This window comes from Fulmarus glacialis, unplaced genomic scaffold, assembly GCF_000690835.1.
Source record: "Fulmarus glacialis isolate BGI_N327 unplaced genomic scaffold, ASM69083v1 scaffold13911, whole genome shotgun sequence".
Classification (NCBI taxonomy): domain Eukaryota; kingdom Metazoa; phylum Chordata; class Aves; order Procellariiformes; family Procellariidae; genus Fulmarus; species Fulmarus glacialis.
The window spans coordinates 45,131-68,530 of NW_009193496.1; the positions used below are offsets into that span (position 1 = coordinate 45,131).

At 44.9% G+C, this 23,400-nt stretch overlaps 1 protein-coding gene across 1 annotated transcript; it reads right to left on the reverse strand.

Annotated features, from left to right (window-relative positions):
• Window positions 1–1,623: 1,623 nt before the first annotated feature.
• On the reverse strand, window positions 1,624–20,017 carry LOC104083833 (transmembrane protein 255B-like; the record flags this gene model as incomplete). The annotated part of the gene is made up of 5 exons (XM_009587473.1): window positions 1,624–2,167; window positions 7,122–7,265; window positions 12,764–12,923; window positions 15,971–16,056; window positions 19,937–20,017. Coding segments are annotated over 5 exons (639 nt in total), but the record flags the coding sequence as incomplete, so codon positions are not given.
• Between the last annotated feature and the right edge of the window lie 3,383 nt (window positions 20,018–23,400).

The following is a 23,400-nucleotide window of genomic DNA, read 5'->3' on the forward strand; positions in this document are numbered from 1 at the left end:
ATAAGCATTCTTTCATTCCTCCTCAGTCACTGTGCTTCGACCCAAGAGAAATATTGATTTCATTTTTGTTCTGTTAGCTGTCTAGGTGCTCAACTCAAAGGGAGCAAGTCTGTTCTGGGCTTTGGGTCCCCAAAATGAACCCCGGTGGTCCCCCTGCTAGTATTCATAGTGAGTAAAAAGAAGTAAATGTGTAGTTCCACTCATTTCATGATCAGGGTGATTGTGCTCTTCACAGCATGCATTTGCATAAGAACTAAGCATTTTGGATGCATTAAATTCATGTTTAAAGGAAAAATAAAGGTCTCCTCTCTGACTTCTGTTTCTCTTAACCAGATTCATATAACTCACCTTGTCAACAACACACGTAAGGCACCTTGCCACTGATGTTAACATTGCCGGCCTAAAACTTTGCATCTTAGAAAATCCTTCTTAATTGAACAAAACATGGTTTTTACCGTCCACATAAATTAACCTCTGATCTTATGTGTACTCGTACTGAATCTGCTTTTTAAATATAGAGGTACAACACATAAATTAACAAATTTCTTGAAAGGTGGAAAACGTTATGTAAAAGGCTGATCATTCTTTGTTCTATTTTCAGCTAGTCTGATGGTGTCACTTCCTTTCAAAGGAAACTGTCAAAAGGCTGGTTTTGTTTATATAAGGGGTTTTTTATATTTTCATAATATGAAGCAGCTGCTTAAAAAGTTAATGAGAAATACCTTCCTTTCCCTGCTTTGCTCTTTGGCCTTTCAGGAAATTTCTATAGCTTCATTGCTGTCTAGACTGTAAGATCTATACAGCAAGCAGCACCACCACCCTTCCTGCAGGAGCAAAATGAAGTGAAGGGATGCAGCAGTCTGATGGGTTTTCATGCTGGTACAGCCACTCCTGCCCGGAAATATGGCAGCCGTGTGCTAAGAGGGATCCCAGCTAATGTGATGCACAGCGAGGGGACAGGGTGCACACGACAGGGACAAGACTTTGTTCCTGTCGATGGCACTGCTACAGGTATTGCTGCTTAGCCTTGTCAACGTATTTTTGCCTCTATACAATAGGAGAAAATAAAAAAAAAAAAGAAGGAATTCTGACCCTTCATCCGTTCTGTTTCAGTTGTCATAAAATGCCTGGATCAGGTCTTGATCAGTTTAAAAATAAATAACTGGGGTTTAACATAGAGTGGTTTTGGTTGTGGTCCTCTTTTGACTAGAAAGGAATTAATTTGAACACTGAAGTGCAACTTAAATACCTGTCTGGAAATTGCAACTTCAGCACACTGACATGACGTTTTAGTATGCAGACTAGACTGGCACAAAGTTCGGATAAAATAGTCCCAATAAAACTAACCTTTCTGTTTGAAACTTGAAAGAGGGAACTATTTGGTAGGGTACTTTTTCCTCTGTTCTTTTGTTTTCCTGTCCTTAACAATATACACAGCCTTAGGTACAGCATAAATATACACAGTCAATTTTATTGTAAAATAATTGCCACACTTTTTTTATTGGTACAACACTTTCACCAAAAAGGGTTATGAAATAAATACTACAAGCAAACAAATACCTGGTCTCTTCTTACCCAAAATGATTGACTCAGAGAGCTCTAGACTACCCACTCAGACAACACAGGCTAAAACCCCTCTATATTGGTTTGTGAGAGCAGAACATGTATCCAGGCTGCTTTCTTCATTTCTACTCTTGAAGAAAAATCATTCTCCAGTAGATGGAGAAGGAAAAAGTTCATGCTTACGGTAGGCAGAAAGCAACACTGCATTTGACTGCAGGCAAACTGGTGGTGACTGGACACCCCGCCGGTGAAGTGCCTGCCCTTACGTTTCCAGGGTTCTGCTCTGCTCACAGTGAGATGTGGGTGAAAGTAGAGTGGCCATAACACACTTTGCGGTGGGTTCCTTGGGAAGTCTAGCGCCTGCACAGCACGGTTTCCAGAGGTTTCTTAAAAACAAAATAAAAGCCTACCAGCTACCTAAAATAAATTCTTTGTTCTATGGTGCATATGGTGGAGGCTTTTCTCCCGGCAAGAAGTAAGTCGGTGTATAGAGGGCTGGAGCATTGGGGGGAAGACCATAGCTGGAGCTGGACTGTGATGGAGGCTGAGTTTCTTCTGATAAAGAAATGTCAGTAGATGATGTTCCTGGAAAATTGCTGGCAGGCTGTATATAGACAAAGAAAAATATCTTCTTCAGTAAAGGATTACAACCCCATTTGCAGCTCTGCGTTAAGTGTTTGCCATGTAAGTGTTATATAATAAGCCCCATGATTAAATTTCTCATGCACTGCAGCACAACACTCACTTTAGTTTTAAAGCACCTGCTTAATTACAGCAATGCTGGTGTCTAGTGAAACAAGACAGATTCCATCTGTAACCCAAGTCATTTTTAATAGACATCGCGCTTACAGCTAGGCAATAGAGCAGAACAGGAATTTCTGCAGGAAAAGATGCTCTGGCTTCCAGGGTGAGGCACTGCACCTGACTGGCTGATCAGGTTACCTGTAGCTGCTCATTTCCAGGCATCACTGTGAAATTTAAATTATCTCAGATGTAGTTAATCTCAGTTATAATACTTGCATAAATGCAAGGTCTTACTCCTGTGCTAAATGCAGACTCCTCTTAAGAGAAAATTTTACAGGCAGGCATGTGTCTCCCTGTAGGTCTTTTTCACTTTGGCTGTCTCAGCTATAATGGGGCTTTGGCTGAAAGAGGCACGAAAAATAGATAGAGCTTAGGAAACAGCCCATGTTCAGGATCAAGCAGCGTTTGTTAAAACAAAAGAATGCACGTAGGCACTAATGTTCTGGATAAAATCCTACAACTACTTTAAACCAAGTTTTGCCATTGATTTCAAGAGGGTCAGGATTTCACTCCTCCCCTCATATGCCAACACATGCCAGTCCATGGGCTTCACCAGAAGAGTTGTGCTCAGCTCCCCTCAGGTTCAGGCCTAAAGTGCCTGGAATTTAAAAAACAAAACAAAACAAAAAATAGTAATCATGGATCTTTTTCAAGGGAAATGAAAAATCCGGGCAAGTAAACGCTGCTCCCTGCTGCTAAAAAAATTAATAGTTACCATCTAGAAGGCCAGTACCAGTGCTGGCACTTAGGCAATGGCATCTCAGAGCTGCCCAGCGCTGGCAGACCCCATGCCACGGTGCCTGTCTTCTCCGTGGGGCTCCGGGTCAGCAGGGGCTGCTGCCCTGGACCAAACCCCCATGGTGAGGAGAATGTTGTCCTGCATTTGTATCACAGGGTGACTTAGTGAGTGAGAATGGAGATGTCCCGACAGGAAGGTTGATTATGCCCTTTAACTCTGCAGGAGGCAGTGCAGGTATACTGACAGACCTGCTAGCTAGATCGGCTCCAAACATAGTTGTTGGGGTTTTGGGTGGTTTGGGTTTTTTTCTTTATTTTGGAGTTGTTGCTTCCCTCCCCCCTCAACCTGTAGCCACTGTTTCCATCTGTCTGCCTGGAATTGCTTCTGTAATGAGTTCTCCTCTGGCAGGAATGACTGGCACAACCCTTACTGCTGTCATCACCACCAGACCCCGCACAGCTAATCATTTACCTGACCAGTTGGCAGACCTGTTACCAAGACTACTTGTGACTGAACTGTACCAGTAAGGGATGAATTATTTTGTTAGCACATGTCACAGTAAACAAAAGAAATGCTGGTTACATCCTTGTCAAAACACATTCTTGTTATCACCCTTCCTTTTTTGCATTTGGCTGATTTCTGCTTGTGGACAAGGAAGCATGAGGTGAACTGAGGAGTGTTTACCACCAGCTCAGGTTGTGATTTTTTTAAAGACTGTTTGCCTCTCCAGCAAGCATTTATTCAGTGAGATACAGGATTCAGCAGAGGACTAGGAATGAATCTGCTCAATGGTGGGAGCCACAGGTGAACCCAGATTCATAGCCTTTGAGCTAATGGAGCTTCAGCCCATGCAAGTGGGCGCAGCGCTTAGGCTAGGCGTGTTGTGTGCCAGACTGACCCAAGGTGGGATATGTTCCCAGAAGGAGAAACTATGGCTGTGGATTTCCTCTGGTTGAGGTGAGGGTTCAAACTAGAGTTATTAGTTGGTAATCGATTGCTAACTGCTTTACTTCATTAACTGGCATCAATTTACTTTTTTTCCCTAACTCTTAGCTGAAGAAGGTTTTGCTCCTTTTGTTGTACTAAACTGCCACGTGTGTGACCCTGCCCCAACTGGGGGCAGGTGCAGGGCAATGATGTGAAATGCAGGGCATTAGGAACAGTGTTTAGCCAAAGCTTCGGCAAACCAAAGGGAACGCTGAGAAGAGAGGTGTGTCCTGGGGCCCTTACGTGGACCTCGATCTATGTAGAAGCAAAACGTTACGCTTTTTGAGATGCTCAAGGGCACCCTCTGCTAGCTGCTCCAGAAATATATGCAAGTCTCATGGCCCACATCAGCCGGCCCTGTATGGATGTCTTGCAAACAGGCAGGGTCTCCCACACTAAGGACAGCTAGAGCTCAGTTCAGTTGCCCACATGTAAGTGTTCAGCCCCTTTGGGACGCCATGGGATATCCCAGACATCCACACAGATGTGACACAGGGACAACAGGACCTGGACCCTCCTGGAGTGGCAGCAGGGGCCAGGTGGCTACCTGATCTCATTACTAGGCAGCACTAGATCCCTACATGCCAACAGCCCTTTTAGCCAGATGAATCCCAGCCCCAGGGCCTGTTGTTGCCTAAAGGACTAGGACCAGCTGAGCAGGGCTTGTGAAGGCCTGAATCCAGCAGCTGGCTACTGCTTGGAGCACTTAAATGGGTCGTGAAGACCTCCAGTCCCATGGATTCAGCCCATGGCTCTCAAGTAACAGAAGCGGATGACGGTTAAGCTTCTCACTGTTCCTAATTGGGCCTGCTTCTAACATTCACCATTTGTAGCTTTGAGTAAGTTTATTATGATTTTTTAACTCATATACTGATGCAGAAATAACTTCTCTCCAAACTACAACATAATGAGCTCATACATGCAGGAAGGCGGCTTGCCTTTTTTTTCCCCCCCAGGAAAAGGATTAAGCGCTTTCCTTTTTGGAGCCCAGTGCTTCTCGCTAACCTCTCCTGGCTTGGGGACAGCTGGTGGTGTCTGCCTCTGAATGTTATGAAGGGGAGAGAAGACAAATGAACACACTTCTTAGAAAAAGTACAAATCTAGGAAAAGAACTGTATTTATTTGAAATGCAGTTAAGAATTCGGGGTAAATAGGATGTATTGCTGTTTCTCAGTGGACACAGGACCGAACAGTTACAATTGACCCTCGTGACTACTTACATGCATCTTTGCAGCTTAATTGCTTTCTTTCATCTGTTTTTATCCCCTTCTCTCTCTACCCTTGGCTACGTGCTAACTGAACTCTGCAGAACAGCACAGCTTTTCAGCTAAAAGCAAACAAAAAGAGATGTTCTTTTTTTCCTCTCAACCCATGGTCTCCAAAAGTGTCTGGCCCCATTTATTTTAATAAATAAGACATGCCAAGGACTGTTCTCTGGCTGTGAAGCCAACTGGCACAGCACACATCACATCCCTACAGCTAAACTCTTACCACCAAACCAGTGTGACTGCCAGTATGCACACTACCTACCAGGAATGGTCCATTGCCTTTGACATCTTCTGACCCCTTCCTGAGCGTTGTTGGGAGACTGTTAGGTGGTCTGGGCCAAATCCATACCAGGAGCATGCTAACAATTTACTGGTGTGGATGATCATCATGTCCCAGTACTTGTGCCTGGTAGCTTATTGGCCCTGAACACGTAGCCCAGGAGGCTGTGGGGAGCTGGTCCACAGCTAGTTCATGCTAAACATGCAGTGTTTTCAGTTAAGAAGTATTGCAAAACTTGTGGTACCCACTGGTCTAGCAATACACAGCCAAAGTATAACAAGCCATTGGATGGAACAAAACCGTCTTACTGGGCTTTAAAAAATCTAAAAACTCCTATGGTTGCTCCAGGGTCTCAGTACATTCAGTTATTTACCAGCTCACCCTATGTTCTTCACCTCACTCTGGGGGACAAAAAAAACCAAACACCATCCTCAGCACCACTCCCTGCATTTTCCAGGCCAGCTCTTGCTGGATGCAGCACAGGCTTGGAGCACAACTTGCACCTCATCCTTCTGAAGGAGGTGAAGGAGCGTTGACTCAGCTCATGTTGTATCCCCTCCCGCAAGGGGAGAAAGCTGCACCTCCGCCAACTTTCTCTCCTGTCCTCAGGCCAGCTGCCTCTGGTCAGTAAGGCTCACCAACCACTAACTGCGGCTCTGTGCCCGTCTCCCAGTGGTGGCCTGTAGCAGATGCTTATAGGAAGCAAAAAGAAAAAGGGCTCCATCTTCTGATAAGCCCCCGTCAGTTCTTGTGGCAGGCAGCTATTTGGGGACTTGCTGGGCTGCAAGTGACACCTGAATCCCTGTATTTAACAGCAGCTGATATTCCTAACCCTTCATTTATACTCTTCCACAACATCCTGTGGCATTTGAATCTTCTCTGGTGTGTAAAAACACTTCCTATTTCTGGCTTATCTTGCCACCTAATAGCTTTACTGGGGCAACCAAAACTTTGTGTGATTAGATGTTATCACTAATATCCATCCACAATTCTTTCCATATCACTCAGTTTCACAGACCTCTTATTTCCTCCCCTTTCTTGTCTCCTTTCCATCTGATGAGTCCTATCTACTTATCTACTCTCTTAAGAGTAAGGTGAGCTAAGGTGTGTAAACTTATCTGCCAAATACTGTGTGTATCAGATGCTTCCTTTGGCTTCCCCAGTTCCTCTGTTGCTGCTTTATCTTGCCCAACGTGGGGGCTGTGTTCATCTTCATGACTACTGTAGTGCAGCTCTAATCCTGTATTGGGATTCCTGGTCAGCAGACCAAAGGACAACCAGAGAAAGCCTGAGATCTGACAACAGACCTGAGAACTAGACCCAGACTAAGTTGTCCCAGAGACGAGTCTGTGAGTTGGGATCCAACCTCCTTGCCTCGTTTCAAACACCCAGGAACCAAGATCTACCATTGCAGAGTTTGTACTAAGTAGCAGCTTACGCTTTTCTGGTGGAGTAAGAAGGGTGCCATTTTGTACTGTACCTGAAGAGGTAACGGGTAGGTTGGATATGTAGAAATAGTTGCTGCAGAAGGACAGAACCCAGCGTATGTCAGGATCTGCTGGGCAGGGTTGTACAGGATCTGAGGAGGAGGTGCAGCACTGAAAGCAATTTGGGACAGAGGTACCTGTTGAGCACAGAAGACGACAATATATCAGCACAGCGCAGAGGGGGCTGGAGCAGGACACAAGCAACTAGGCAATATTCAACAACTTTCTATTTTCCAACATAATACCAGTACTACAAAAAACCAAGAAGCAGACAGAATAAGAAGAAGCGTATCTCGAGTTAATTTTCTGACCAGAAATACACAGCTATTTTAATCTTTTTCCCTTGGAAAAAGACTGCTGATACTTCCCTAGCACCAGTTACAGAAGCACTGGCAGGACTCCAGACCCGAGACACTCTGAAGAGCACAGCACACAGCTTTGACCACCTCTTCTTACCCACTCCAGCACCGAACACCCAGTCCTTCACAATTTGCTGCAGACTCTTTCCAATAGCAACTACCTGATGCCCTCATGTCTTTTCTCTCTGCTTTCCTACACAGATCTAGAGAGATCTCCCTTTCCAGACCACTTGCTCTTCTCTCACAGCTCCCTCTCACTTGTGAAATGGAGTTTGCTGCTGGCTGTCCAATAGCAACCCCCATGTGCATATCTCATTCTTACTGCATAAAATCCTTCATCATATCCCGTGGCTTTATTGGCACGTCCCTTAACTGCAGTGTGAGATGAGGTTTGCAGGAAGAAGTAATAGCTCATATTAAACCTGCTAATACAACTGGGGGAGGAAAAAAAAAGAGCAAAAGCTAAATGTGAAAGGGGGCTTGTGTTAAACCCTAAAACCCTGTGCTATATAACCATTTGTGAAGGACAGTAGAGCTCTGAGAAAGATTTTCATGTCCCTCTGCTTTGTAAAGCGAGACAAATCCCGTGGTTTCTTTTCTCTCCTTTGTTTTTATCAGCAGATTTCTCTACATGAGAGCATGGAATTTTCTTTTTACTGAAATAATAAAATACGGTGGTTGCCAGACAAATGCTGAAAGCAGCAGCCAGGATTTTTTTTTTTGGCATTTCCTTTCAGATTTATCAGTGAGAGACATAAATCGCTGCATCCTCTGGAGATAATGTGAGATCTCTGTGATTGAGAAAGAGGTATATTAATTGTGTTTGTACATGGAAAACATTGTCTAGGTCACTGATGTACCTCATGAGGTTACCTGACAATCTAGGCCTTAGCTCTCTGGAGAAACTTAGCACCCCAGGAGCTGGCACAGGGAAAGGCTGGGGTTGAAAGCAGAGAGCCTATTTCATGGGAGAAGGCAAGATCTTCAAGGTACCTTCCTCAAAACACCTCCTTTCTACTTGACCTGCTGGGTGAATATGGTGGGGAGAGACGGAGAGACACTGCCTTTCAGACAGGACTAGTGAGAAGCAGCTAACGAGCTCCCCTCAGACCCAAAGGCCTGGGGCCAGCGACACGGCTCACCCCAGCCGGGGCTGGGCCCACGCCCAGAGCGTGCCCTTCCTTGGAGGAGGGAGGCCCTGGCACCATCAGATCCTTCTGGTTATGGATGTAAAAGCAGCAAGAAACACTTGGTTTGCCCAACGTGAAACACAAATGCCTGTTCTGCATCTGTCACTAATTTTCTGGTGTGGGTGCCTTTGGGTGCTGCTGTCCTTCTCCCTGGAACCTCTCTCAGTCCTCTTACGCTCTCTCATCTGTAGCAGCAACGCTCTCCAATTGCTAAGGATGAACATCACAAAAGTCCTAGAAGACTGTTTCCACCCCAAAGCCACTGATCAAAGCACCTTATTATCAGGCTTCCTGGTCTCAGCCTGGAGCCAGCAACGATTTGCAGGTATTGAAGCTGGTTAGATGCTTTTATCAAGTATGCCAGTAATGACGCTATGTTAAATTAGTCACATAAAATACAAGGGTAGGTGGAGACGTTTTAAACTGAAACACCACCCAAGCCAAAGAGATAAGGAGCTGTGAACTGGCCAGGGAGCGCTGCCAGTGCCATGCGGGCACCTCGGGTCAGGGAGCGTGGGGAAACCAGGCCGTCTGGCCGCCCCCCACCCGGCCACGCAAGCCGCTGCTCGCTGTCTGCTGGGCTGTGCGGCTGCAGAGCAAGGCAGGTCAGCTCGCTGATCTGACACAGACCTGCCAAAGCGTTTATTTCTGCGACTACTTTTAACGTCAGACTGCACCTTTAGTTGCACAAGTGCTAAGACATGAACACACGGCAAGTAGCTCAGTAATTAGGGGTTCATTTTGTTTTCCTTTTTAGGGCAGGGTGAGGGAAGAGGAGAGGGAATGATATTTAATCTGTTCAGATTCCCTCGAGGACTCCAAGAAGGAGACTAATTGAAAAAAAAAAAAGCCAGCAACCCCCCCAGGACTATCAGTAGTTCTGATTAATGCAACTCTAAACTCAGGGCAGGCAGATTCCTTAGCAAGGTGTGTCAGGAAAACATCTACAAGTCATCAGATGAATACCGGGGCAGGGAAGAGAGTTTCTAGATTAACTCTTAGTACCACAAGTGAAGTTTTCCATGCATTTCTTTACCTCTGTCTTCTGTAAGAAATAATCATGGTGTTTTACCATTTTGGATACTCCAAGTACATACTTCTATTTGCATTATATCTTAATCTGCTTTTTGTTAAAGGTGACTTTAAGGTAACTGCCTAGCCGGTGTCCTATATCCAAGCACAGTATAGATCTGAAAAGGAGGGTACCGTCGTAACCACTGCAGCTCCCCCAGCACCCAGCAGATCACAGAGGACGGCCCCACAGGTGACACAGGGGCCACTGAGAGCTGACACCTTGGGTGTCAGGAGAGGATGAAATGTTTGCCACTGAGCCAGCACGGCCCTCTGGCAGGCAGCAAAACCACGGGGAGCGTGCCAGGATCTGCATGGAATTTTTCACAAGAAAGAAAACCCACAACAACCAAAACACCACTTCTTGTTTTTTTTCTGTCCAGGAAATGTGATGGGTTTAGAGGCAACGGCACTGTTTTGCAAACTCTCCTCTTTGTAACATGTTTTGGCTGCCAGCATTCCCCAGAGATAAACATGATGTTTTTTGTTTAACTAGTCAGCCTGGCCCTGTGTTTTCTGGAAGTCAACTTCGGAGCAATCCCCTGAGGCGTTTCAGCGGGCTTTGCAGCTCTCTCTGCAAAATGCCAGTGAGCATTTCTGTGGGAAGGTGACATCCTGAAAGAGAGAAAATTGTTCTCCCACACATTTTGAAGGTTTTTTTTCTTATTTCAGTCCCATGCCCCTTTCTCTCCCTCTTCTGCTTGATGTTTTCTTGGCCACCATCTTCCCCCAAGAGTTACTCCTTTCATAACGAAAGCGAGCAGCAAATTAGCAAACCAGCTCCTAAACTCAAAAGGACCCTGAAAAAGCACAGGCAGGAGCAAAGAGCAGTCATTGCATTTTGGATTGCTGCTTTAGTAACACTTTCACAAGCATAGCATAGCTCCTGTGCTGAGGCAACTAACACAAACTCATCTTTCCCTTAAGCTAGTGAGGGGGTTTTTTCCACTCCTACTTGCAGAGGAGATATTAAACAGCTTATTCAGATCAGGTTTTTAGCTGGAGCCCTGACAGACTGGCTCCAGCGGAGCCTGGAGGGAAGCTGCACGTCCACTGCTGCTGCGATTTCCTTGCACGGCTTTACGCCACCCAGTCAGAGGACCCAGACTTTGACCCAGGCTCTGCCTCCTAGCAAGGGAATGTGCCAGGTCATGGAGACCCCAGTTCTCCCAGGAACGTCTCCTCAGCTTGGCATCCCTCGTGAGCAGTGCAGCGATGGCCCCTGCGCAGCACAGAGATGTGCCTGGCCTGGAGCTTGCCCTGCTATGAAGCATCAGCCCAAATCCCATGTAAGCCTCCGTTTGTGCGAGACAGATCAGGTGGACTCAGAGGGGCTTTCTGCACCTTTCCCCATCTCAGGGGAGCACTAGCAACTCCCACAGCTGCCCTTGGTGGAGGCACTCGCACCCGTCTGCTAGGCAGGGGAAAATACTTAGCAGCATTGGAAAGCTGCAATGCTCTACCAAGGGGTTACTGTAGATGATGCCTGCCTTCCCCTCCTCATGTAGCTGCTCTACCCCTCGTTTCCCACTGTTGTTGTTTCTGCTCCCCTTCTGCCATTGCTCCTCTCACAGGGAGGGGATGAATTAAGCTGGGAAAGCTGCTTCCACTCCCTCCTGTCGCGTAGCCACAACTCTTTACTGGCTAGCTGCAATTTGTTATCAGCTCCTTGTAAGAGGCCCCTCACATAAAGGACAGCTCAGCTGCACATTTCTTACATGCAAAGGCTCAGTGTGCTTGTTTGCCTTAAGCTATAGAGAGGAACATTTCCAGCAAACATTTTGCAACTCTTAACAAAAGTGAATTTCAAATAATTCATATGGCCCTGCTCTGTCACATGGTTTTAAGCACCCAACGCATGTTGTAGATAGCCTGGACATGCTTGCTATTCTGTCACATGGTTTTAAGCACCCAACACATGTTGTAGATAGCCTGGACATGCTTGCTAAGGGATGCTGGGTGGTCAGAGCAGGGCCTGGATGGCCTCCAGTCTGACTAGGTCCTTGGCTCACTGGCTGCCAGCTCTGAGCAGCCCCTTCCCTCTAGTCTGCCCCCCCCGGTGTATATCTCACCCGTCTCTCTTGCTTTCTCTTCCCTGCTCCATCCCTCTCTTCCTTCCTTTCACCTGTCTTTCTATTTAGTTTTCTTCTCTGGAATAGTAATCAGAAACATCACGGATCTAAGATGACCTGTGCTGCTATCATACCTCCCTTTGGCTCCTGCATTTCACCTCCATCCCCACGCCTCTGCCCACTTAGTTTGGAAGCTCTTTGGGCTGGGACCATCTACTCTTCTGAGTGCCTAGTAAATCATGAGCCACTTGGTAGGTCTTCAGGCACTGCTTTAGCAAACATGACCACTGACAGTGATAATCCCAGGAACAGCTACTTCACCCTTTTAACATGTCAGAAAATTAGGCAGATGAGGCACTGTATTACAGAATCCCTCCTAGCACACAGGCTTTTCTGAATGCAGTGGTGCACATCAGCACAACATGGTGCTGTGGCACAGGGAGCAGATAGGGGGTGGCATTCCTTAATGAAACAAAAGAGGAGGTTAATGTGACCTGAATACAACTGTTTAAATAAAAACTTGACTGGCACTTCAGAGTTAATCCCCATTCTTGGGAAAAGAACTACATAAGGTTAAATAGTCACACCGAGGACTTGAGTTTTACGTTAGCTACAAACTAGCATCCTCAAACTCTGTGCTGGCCCACATGTTCAGTGCTGAATTAGAAGAAAAAAAAGATGCCACTAAGTGAATTGCCAGCATCTGTTCACACAGACATCTGTTTTTTTCCCTTCCATTCATGTGTTTGACCAGGCTTGACCTATTTAGCTGTGAGCAGCTGGCAACAGCTTAGCCTAAAGATATGACTCCGGACTCCCAGATCACACAGGAAACATGTTTAAAGTGCCTCCTTCGTACACTTAGCTTCCTTGGTTTTAACCCATTTGATAACGTCAACAAGCACAGAAGTCCTCACATAAGGCAAAAGACTGTGAGCCTTACCATGTCTTTAAATGCCCCAAGAATGGCTGCCGTAATAATCCCCAGAAACAACCCGATGATGTTGAGGACTGTGGAGGACCATAGCAGCCTATACAGGTGAACCACGTCCTGACAGCTGCTCACGCCGAGAAATTCATAGTAGCTGGAGGACTGCTCTGAACTGAAAGGGAATGCAGACAACATCACTGCAATGGGAATGGTTTTGTACATAATACAGAGCACCAGGGGATCTGAATCTCTCCCGCTTACTTTCCTCTTTGGTAAAGTACTTCATCCATGCTCCCACCAAACGCTGCTCAGATGAATTGGAGAAAGCTCTACTGTAGACAAAAATTGTTTCTGCTAATGCCAGCATTAAACATGTAGTCCAATTAATACCAACCCTAGTTTGGCTGATCGGTGTTGTGCACCAGCAGGGACTCTTTTTTTTTTGCTCAGGGTCCCCAAACACAGTCCTGGCATATGGATGCTGCCCTTGTCATTTAGCTACCAGCTAAAGCAGCCTTAGTATTGCTTTTTTTCCCAGCTCACCTGGAAATCTGCTGGCATCTCTGAAACTGGGGAAGGCAAGTTGCTTAAGCATTAATTCAACCACAGGAAGGGAGATTTTGCCAGCTGGCTACATCTGTTTATGGTGTCTGTGGTTCGAAATTAAGAGATGCAACACAGTACAGTATAAAGATGTGCCTTTACACTATGGATTGTACTATCTGGAAATCTTTCTTTGTTCATATTTCTACACTGCACTGGTTATTGTAAATCAGGCATGTTGTGAAGTTAATCCTCATTGTCTTGCCGAAAGTCAGATATCCTACTGCAAAATTTGAAACCACAGTTTCCTGCAGTTCTTTCCAGTACCTGCCTTAATGCTAGCCCACTAATGAGCTCTTAGAGCAGCTATTTGAGTTGGAAAGATTTTTTAAATGCCAAGTCTCTTTTTGCACTGTTAGGGAACTGCCATCAGATTATGGTGGAAACCAGAAGTGAGCAGTTTGTGCTCACTCTTCTGTTCCTCCATCCCCAGTGCATGGGGCAGCAGTGGAGATGGTGGTTAGGGAAAGCTCTGCAGAGGAAGCTAGCAGTGTGGAGAAACCCACCTTTCTGGGAAGAACCAAGCCAAGCACAGTAATTCCTGGAAATGTCCAACCATTTGTTGTGGGGCATGGTTCTGGCACTGTGGATCTGCTACTGTTGAGCTCATTTGGGCCCTATCAGGAGCCCAGATGCTGCTTAACTAAATAAACCTATAGCTTCAGCTGCCATGAGGCTGAGGAAATCTGACTTGTGCTCCCGCCTGCGTACCGGTCTATTGCATGGCTGATACCAAGTTACTTCTCATGATTGTGTCCCCTCCTACTTCTCTCTAGCCGTCCTATGAACTGGAATTGCCAAGTCTGTAGAGCAGCAAGACCGCTTCTTTACTCTGGATTTGTCCATGCCGGTGCCATAAGATCTTGCCGTCCACTGTGGATTGCTGACAATGGCAGAACACACATTTAATTATATCATTGAATACTGTCACAGCAGTGATCAGTCCCAGGTGTTTCAGACAAATCCAATGTCTTAGAAAAATGTCACTGAGGATCTCCATCTGGAGGGAGAGTATTCCTGATCTCTCCTTGTTGTTACCTTATGCTTTAAGCAACAGAGTTTCAGTCACTTTATTTGATAACTCTGAATGCTTTCACCCCTTTAAGACCCCTGTTCTTTTCTGTATTGGTTTGGGCTGTTCGATTCAGCGCTAACGTCCAGCAGTTAATTGTGTACCATGGAAGAAAGCATTCTCAGTGTAAACATACTGCATTGCAACTATGATGTTCCATCATTCATCTATCATAGAAAAGGTACCAAAGTTGTGCATACTCTACCTTTCCCATGTCATTTGTTTTGTATATCTCCATCATGTCCAGATTTAACACTTCTTACACAACCAAAAAACTCTAACATTCATAGGGGATTTTAATCCATTCCATAGACCTGCACTCACTTTGTGGCTCTTGTGTGCATGAGAAATACGTATGCATAGATGACTTCCCTCTAGTCCCAAATTTCATTTTGCTTCTCTAGTTGAGTCGGGATCTAGGAAGAGCTACTCTTTTACATAGAAGCCCTGTGTAGAAGCCTCATTGTGCCAGCCTCACTCCCCTACACCTAAAATGTTCATGTCTGGCAGCATGCTAGCTTACAGAGGACTGGGGTTATTCAGGGCTGCTAGCATGTGAAAAGGAGGCAAAACCAAAATAAAACAGGAGATGTAGGAAGGAAGAAAGATGAGAAATACATAGAGGGAAAGAAAGAAGAGTGACTGTGGGTGAACTGCAGAGGATTGCAGACGGTTGCAGAGGTTGCATGAGAGCGCATGGTAAGATGATACTGAGGCGTGCAGAGGGTGCGTCAGGCAGAAGATCTGCTCTGGGAAATTCTCCCCAGTTTCTTGTATGTGGCAAGCCATGATGCTGCTTGCAGTTGCAATCTCTATGTGCCAGGTGGCCAGCCAGTTGTGCGAGTTCATTTCATTTGCCTTCCACATTATAAACCCTTGGACTTTGCTGTGATGTAGTTTTCCTAACCACCTTTTTTACTCCTGTTAAATCACTGCATGGCAACCCTGTGCTAACCTTCAGCTGATCTTCGTAAGCATATCCAGACATTTCCTCTCTTACCTTCTGACATCTCATGCTTTGGTAATGATGAAGTCAAATGGACAGCTTCAGAAAACACTCACAAGACCCTCTGTATCTATCCTATGACAATTCAGCAAAATCCCATGCCTACAGATGCTGTTGCTAACAAAAGAGCTCTGCATCTGCCTACAACATCTCTGCTCATGGACCCCTATGTTCCTATTTATTTTGTTTTCCCCAGTTTGGTAGGAAAAAAAAAGGATTAATTAAATCTAGTGGGAAAATTGTATTGCAAGATCAACACTAAATCTTGATAGGGCTATGATTGAGTGGTTGATTTTGATCACACAGCAAAGAGCTTATGGACATATTTAAAGAAAAAGAAACTGAAATAATGCCAACACTAATACGCAACCCCTGACCTCTTCTCTGCTGGCATCAGGACTTCAATTGCAGAGGAACTGGATTGCTCAGCATACAAGCCCCTTGTGTTGCTTCTCCAGACCTAAGGGCACCCCCCCTATCATTAGGGACAAACAACCAAGGATTTCTCGGAGGCCATGGACTGCACACAGGTACTTACTTCTCACAGTTGTACAGGTCACAGCAATAGCACGTGTTACTCTTTACTTTCAGCTGGCACTTGCTGTTTATGGTATAACATGTCACCTGCCAAAAAAGAAGAGACTGACTTTTATTCTCAGTGTTTCAGTGTTGTGTGAATCCTCCTACTGACCACAAAGCAGCAGCTACTGCAGTGTCAGGTTTTATTATCTGTTGTGCAGAAAGATTCTGAGATTCCAAAATCCACAAGTGCAGGGCAGAAGGACATCCCTGAGCTCCCAGGAGTTTCATTTGGGACATCAGCCCCTAAGTCTCGGGGCATTTGCACTATGGAGCGCCGAGCCCCCAGCAGCGAGCTGCATCCAGGGCTGCCAGAGTTTTCAAGCACTTTGCTGCAGTGCCTGGTTCTATTTTGCTGAGACCCAGAGTCTGCAGCTGCAAGATGCGGATCCCTACGGCTGTGACACAGGGACCATGGGTCCTGAGAGATACACCACAGCAAGCCACTGAAGTTGATAAGAATAGTGGGGAAATGGGCAAAGAAGCCAATTTATCTGAACAGCTTCCAATAAATGAGAGCTCTCTATCGGTAACACCCTCCTGAAGAAGGAAATAATTAGGAACAACAACAGGAAGAACAATCTCCAAACCCACAAACAAAACCGCTCAGAAAAGATCCAAGCACTTCAGCAAATAAGTACCGTTTACTGCAGGCTCTTGAGTAGAAAACTAAAAAGGTTTATTTGTGTGAGCAGGAATTGCAGGGATGGACAGCTGTTAGAACAATAAAGGTAGGCACACATAAGCCACTCTCCATCCAGACAAGAAATCATTTTAATGACTCCTTAAGTGTGGCAAGGATTAATCACTTCTATTTGGCACTACAGACCAACTGAAATATTTTATATGTAAGGCTTTTTTTTCCTGAAATTTTTAGCTTATTGACTTTGAAATCCTGGAGAACTGTCAGGTTTTAAAAGCTAGCAGGTCAGAAAATACATTCTTTCTATAGTTTTTATTTTGACAGAAAAAATGTACTGTAACCACTAAGAAGTATTTTGCTCACAAAATGCAAATAAAATGTATTATTGAATGGAAAATTCCTCATAATGAAAAAGTAGAAGGAGCATGCTTAGGAATACATGCCTGCTTTTGAAAAGCTTCTGTCAGACAGTTCTGCTTAGCCATGAATGTGTTAGTCTGTGGGACAGTCTCCACAGGAGATGTTTCTCAGCTCCTGAGTTCTGGATCTGTGCCTTTTTAGTGTGAAAACTGCCACTGTTGATGAGTCTGTACTCTTCACATGTTTGTTCCCAGCAAAAAGGAAAGCCACACACACACTCAGCACCAGAGAAAGTTCATCTTGCAGCTGGTCTCAGACTTGCCACGCTTGTCCTTAGCAGGATTTGCGTGAGCAATGGGTTGGGTGACAAAGCTAAAGTTAAAATGATGCCTTGGGATTCCTTTGCTGCCCAGGACAAGGCTGTACCCATGGTTTGTGTCTCATACAAATCAGCTCTTCTAACCCAAAATGGAAGTTAGGTTATAAAAGGATAGTCTCAGTCTAGGTTGCAATCTGGAAATGTAGCTCACAGCTTGATACAGACACATCCCACTTGTCACAAGAATATCTCACCCTGAAATAGGACCTCGTTTCATCAACCTTGTTCTGTTGTGTCTGAACTTACTGGAATTTCATGTAAGGGCTTTGTTGGCCTGAAGTCACATTCAGCTGCAGCTGTCCTCAGCCTGAGCTGCAATTTACTGCAGAAGAGGAGCGCGCTACCGTCAACGACTGTGTCGGCTTAATCAAGATCCAGCTCAGAAGTGACTGAAACATCACACCTGGCTACTTCTCAAAGCAGTTTGAAAACAGATCCTGGAGCACCGTGTGCCAATGCATCCGCTACCACAGCCGTTTTGTTGGGACGCCCTAGTGCTTTTGCACTGAGTGGAACTTAAGACTTTGGGTTCGGCGCCCTGTATGCAGTCAAAATGGCCTAGGACCTGCATAGGTACTCTTTTCCCATTACACATGCATGATTGGGATTAGAGGGTTTCATAAGATGGAGTGGCCTGCTAAAAAGGTGGTTTGTTCTGATGCATGGCTTTGGGAACCACTTCTGATAGGAAACAAATGTAGTTTTCCCCTCTCCAAGCATCAATAAGGCCGGTTTGCCCCTTTTTACTGTAGAAGGCTAGAAATACAAAAGAGGGAGATCGGCCAGATCTTAAACATGTATTTAGCTGCTTCTAGGCTATAAGACATATAATATTATTGGCCAAGGGAGTTACTGTAGTTGTCTATTTTTATCACTGCATTTTTAAAACACACAAAGAGCAAGATACTCCTTTTTAGGAGAACTCCTTTTTTTTATTTTTCTCTGATCGAGGGTGGTGGAAACAGGCCATTTGTGTATTCTGCATGTCAAGACCTATTATTTCATTTCAGTGACCAGACATTTAGCTTTTTCATGTTCTGGCTGTTTGTTCCTGTCTATCCCCTCAGCACCAATTGAAGAGATGTTCTCACCTCATGGTAATTGCAAGAAACTCAAATTCTTTCTGCTTTGAGCAAAGAGAAGAACCGAAACAGGCAAACTACGTGAGCTGGAGACCACTCACAGGCTAGAGACGGCAATCAAAAGGAAACTTGCACTCAGTAAACAATCTGCCTTCCTAGTTAGGTGTTCGCCTGGCATGCAGAGTGTGACCCCTACTCACTAGCTGGCTAACTTTGGAAAAGCAAAAGCCAAGTTCAAATGCCACGTATCATTAACTCTGAATTAGCACATGCTGACTCTAGATCAGTGGACAACCAGACAAGAATGTTATTACAAACTAACTACACCTTTAAAAGATACGGGGTATTTGCCAGAATAGAGCAAGGAGCTCTGGGTGGCCCAACTTTAGACATTCCCAGAATCTGCAGAGCTGGGGAAACCTGTCTGGCCAGAAGCCCGAGGCTGGGGTCACCTGCAGGGAGTTGTGGTCAGTGTGGTGCCAGCTACATGCTTATTACAGGAATCAGAAGCAGTTCTCGGGCCATGTCTGTGCCTGAGTGTGCATGCACACTTTAAAAGAGGATGGAGTAAAACTTATAGGAAAGGATGTCATCACAGATCATAAGTTTGTCTGGCTAGGTCTTTAGGCAAGCAGGTCAATGAAATATTTTTGTCATACATTTTCTGGAATCAACAATGGGGTGCCCTAGCAGCAAGATTTAAGCAGTATTAGCTGCTTAACCTGGTAATATACTTTGCTAAGCTGTCTAGAATTATTAACGGTAACATTCCCCATACACTTTTTCTTAGCCATGGGAGAAATGGTGATGAAGGACATCTGGCTTCTTCTAAGTTATACCACTGCTTAGCTGTTTTCAATCCTGCTCTGCTTGATTTCCTTTTCACCCTCACCAATTTACCACAATAATAAAATGAAAAATAGGAAAAGAAACTAAATCTGGACTTCTCAGGAGGCTAGCCACTTGGGTATGGGCACTTTTCCAACCATGTTAATGTCATTGCGATAATAAAAAAGCTGCATTCAAACCACTGACATTCTTGGCCTGGGCTGGATAAATACAGAGGAGATTTTAAGCCTTCTGGACAATGCAAATGGATTCATTTAGATATTTCTTATTCCACTTGAAGTCTACAAAAACCTCCTTAGAGAAAGATGCCAATGTGACAAACACATTCCAGACAGCTATTATACAGTATAGATGGACTAGGAATCATTCCAGTCCCAGAGTAATGTGCTGGATAGAAACACTGATGATGACTCAAAACCTCACTGGCTGTAATGATTTGCAATCACCAGAGGCTTGGACAAGCAGGGAGTCACTTGTGGGAGAAAAAACAGCAGGGTTTCTATCAACCCATGACCTACATGCACAGACATGCTCTCAAAACACCTGCCTCCCTCCTCCCCAGCCCCTCAAAGCACAGCAGAAACAAACATGTGATGAGGTGAGTTTGTTTACCTCTGTCTGGTAGGCATCATATAGGAATCCTATACCACTTGAATAAAACTGGCACCTTTTGTTATACAAAGGTCTGGGTTCCTGTAAAGAGAAAAATAGCCAAAAAAGTACTCAGTCTGGAGGAAGTGTGAAGGCACCATGTCCCATGTCCCCACACCAGATGCTTACAGCTCTGTGGAGCTGAAGCCAATGCAGACACTTGGGTAAGTGGCTCACACACCCCCGTATTGGCTTTCTTTCCAGAATGGGTCTCCTCAGAGTTACATTTTCCTTCCTCACTAAGCTATGTGAGTATCATTTATTTTTCTCTAAGCAGTTACCTCTTTTAAGAAGACATCACCCCTGGCTTTTAACCACTTCCTTCCCTGATGTCAAACAGTACTGCTCTATGAGAATGGTCCAGTCACTGTTTTTCCTGGTACAGTTTCTTACCTAGCAGAAAGAATTACTTTGCTATTTGTCTTCAAGATATGGGACTTTCTTTTTAAAGGATTTCAACCATGTCCACAGTGAAAACAAAGTAAAATAGCTAATACTTTAGGCATTCCACTTACTACACACACTTCAAACCCCAAAAGCAAAACAAAAAATAATGAACTATGAAGGCATAAAGGGGAAGTAATGTGCACTAAGTTTGTTTTTGCCTTATTTTCCATTTATGCTTATTGCAAAAGATGCATTCACTGCTCATGTTTCCTATTTTGCTTGTAACAGTTCCCACAAGTTGATATAAAGGAAGAACACAATGAAATATCCTTGGCCTGATGGAAGATGTGTGTTTCTGATCTTGGCAAATGGCCACTTTAAGGCTAGAGGGTGCACACTTCAGCCAGTTTCAGGACTAGGCCATATTTGCCTAGGGAGGATTTGATGACAGAAAAGTCTTCTGTGGTCAGATGCCTATCCCAAAGCAAAGTGTGGGAATGACTTACGTTGGCAAAAAAAGTCTTTTTCAACTTTCTGTCACTTATCTAGTCCTAGGTCATGATCTGTGCCTTCAAAAGCACTCAGGTGCTCTCCAGTATGTCAGTCAGACCACTTCCAAGAGAGAACCCACTATCGAAACCCAATATGTGCCATCCCCTCTTTGCATGCTAATTTACAAGCAAAGGACTACTAAAATTGTTAGCAGAAATCTGCTGATTAACTTTCTCTGCATTTTAAAGCTTTATGACCCATCCAGGAATAACCCAGAAACTGCAGAAAGATCTGCACTAAAGATCACTACTGAGTATTTTAAGCTTGTTGGATAATGAAGTGTGAACTGTATAAATCTGCTGACCCAAAATACATAATCAGTGAAAATGCAGAGCTAGGCATGAATGCAGACAGGTCAATGAATAAAGCTCATCCATCGGCTTGTTTGCCTTTCTGATTACTCTGGCAAACCCAAGGACACCAGCTCCCAAGGGTTAGGGAAAGGTTAGCTTCCTGCATCCAAAAATATTTATTTATATCACACAAGTGTAAGAAAAAATGCTTCAGTAATTCTTTTTCTCTAGAGGAAAAGCAAATACCACACAAACAGCATGCCATGTCTTGAACTAGGACAACATTCTTCCATAGGCCTGGGAAAGCATTAGCCTTTAGCCATGACTTCCAGGGACAGATCTGGTTAGGAGGACTAACAGGATTCTAGTCTCTCTGCTAGTATAGGAAGCATAGGATCAGCCAAAGGCTGTGCTGCCCTTCTTTCATAGAGTATCATACTCCAACCTTGATTTTATCTGTTGCATGGGGATGAAATGAGAGAGAAGGGGAGTGAGCAGTAGAAATAGCTTTTTCTACCATGAGGAGCAAATCTATGAAAAACTGCTGTCCATCATATTCACAACAACAAGTTTCAGTCTGATCCTGGAAGGTCCTGGAAGGGGGCAATGGTCTAGGGTACAGACCCCAAGTGGTGTTCTCAATCTTGCTGGTGAGGAGAAATGGCTTGAGGAGGGCTAGATGGATCCAGAAGGTCAACAGATGGCTGTGCATCTGGTGTCGGTAACAGGAATTTGGCTTTTATGACCATGAGAGCATCTTTCACGATCAAGGACTTCTTGGAACAGAGGGGATCCACCTGACTAATCAGGGCAAAAGCATTTTTGCTTACAGTCTAGTCAATTGGTGATGAGAGCTTTAAATTAGGAGCAACAGGGGAGGGAGATGAGGACCAACAATCACGTGAGGAAGTAGTGGACTGATGAGACAAGTGAAGTGAACATGGTGATGTGGACAAGAGAAATCTCATGATCAACATAACGGGGCTAAATGGGGCCCACTTCAAGTGTATGCACATGAATAAGGAAGCATCCATAGGACAAGACAAGGAAAGCTCTCATGCCTTTTCTGGGAAGCTTAGCAATCTTTGAAGTGTCTGTACACTAACACACACAGCATGGAGAATGAACAGTTTGAGGTTTGTGTGCAGTCACAGGGCAATGATCTCATTGGGATCACAGAGATGTGGTAAGATAGCTCACAGGACTGGAGTGTTGCCATGGATGGATACAGGCTTTTTAGGAAGGACATGCAGGATGGCGGAAAGGGGAGTTGCTTTTCATGAGAGAAAGCAGCAAGAATGCATAGAACTCTGCCTAGGGTCAGATAAGGAGCCAGCTGAGAGCTTATATGTCAATATTAGAAGCCAGACCAAGATGGGCAACAGTGTGGTAGGTGTCTGCTATAGACTGCCTGATCAGGAAAAAGTAGATGAGGCTTCTTCAGACAACTGGAAGAAGTCTCGTACTCACAGGCCCAGGCACTCGTGGAGTGCTTTAACTACTTTACTACTTCAAAGTAGTAAAGGACTTTACCCCAGTATCTGGGGGAGGCACAATGTATCTGCTGGAGGGACAACACAGCAGGGCACAAATAATCCAGGAGGGTTTTGGAGTGCATTAACAACAACTTCCTAACATGGGTGATTAAGGAGCTGACAAGGAGAGGAGCTCTGCTGGACCTCATACTTACAAACAAGGAAGGATTGGTCAGGGATGTGAAGGTCAGGGGCCTCCTTACCCCTGATAATGAGATGGTGGAGTTCGGGATCTGGAGAGAAGAGAGCGGGGAAAAAAGCAGGATCCCAACCCCGGACTTCAGGAAAGGAGACTTTGGCCTATTCAGAGATCTGCTTGGAAGAATCCCATGGGATACTGTCCTGGAAAGCACTGGGGTCCAGGAGAGCTGGTTGATATTCAAGGATCACTTCCTCCAAGCTTAAGAACAGTTCATCCCAACAAGCAGGAAATCAAGTAAAGGCAGCAGGAGGCCTGCACAGATGAAGAAGGAGTTTCTGATACAACTCGGACATAAAAAGGAAGTGTACAAGAATCAGGGGCAAGTCACCAGGGAGGAAAATAGAGAAATTATATGACCATGCAGGGACGGTGTTAGGAAAGCCAAAGCCCACCTGGAGTTCAATTCAGTGAGGGCTGTGAAGGGCAACAAGAATCATAGAATCATAGAATCATGAA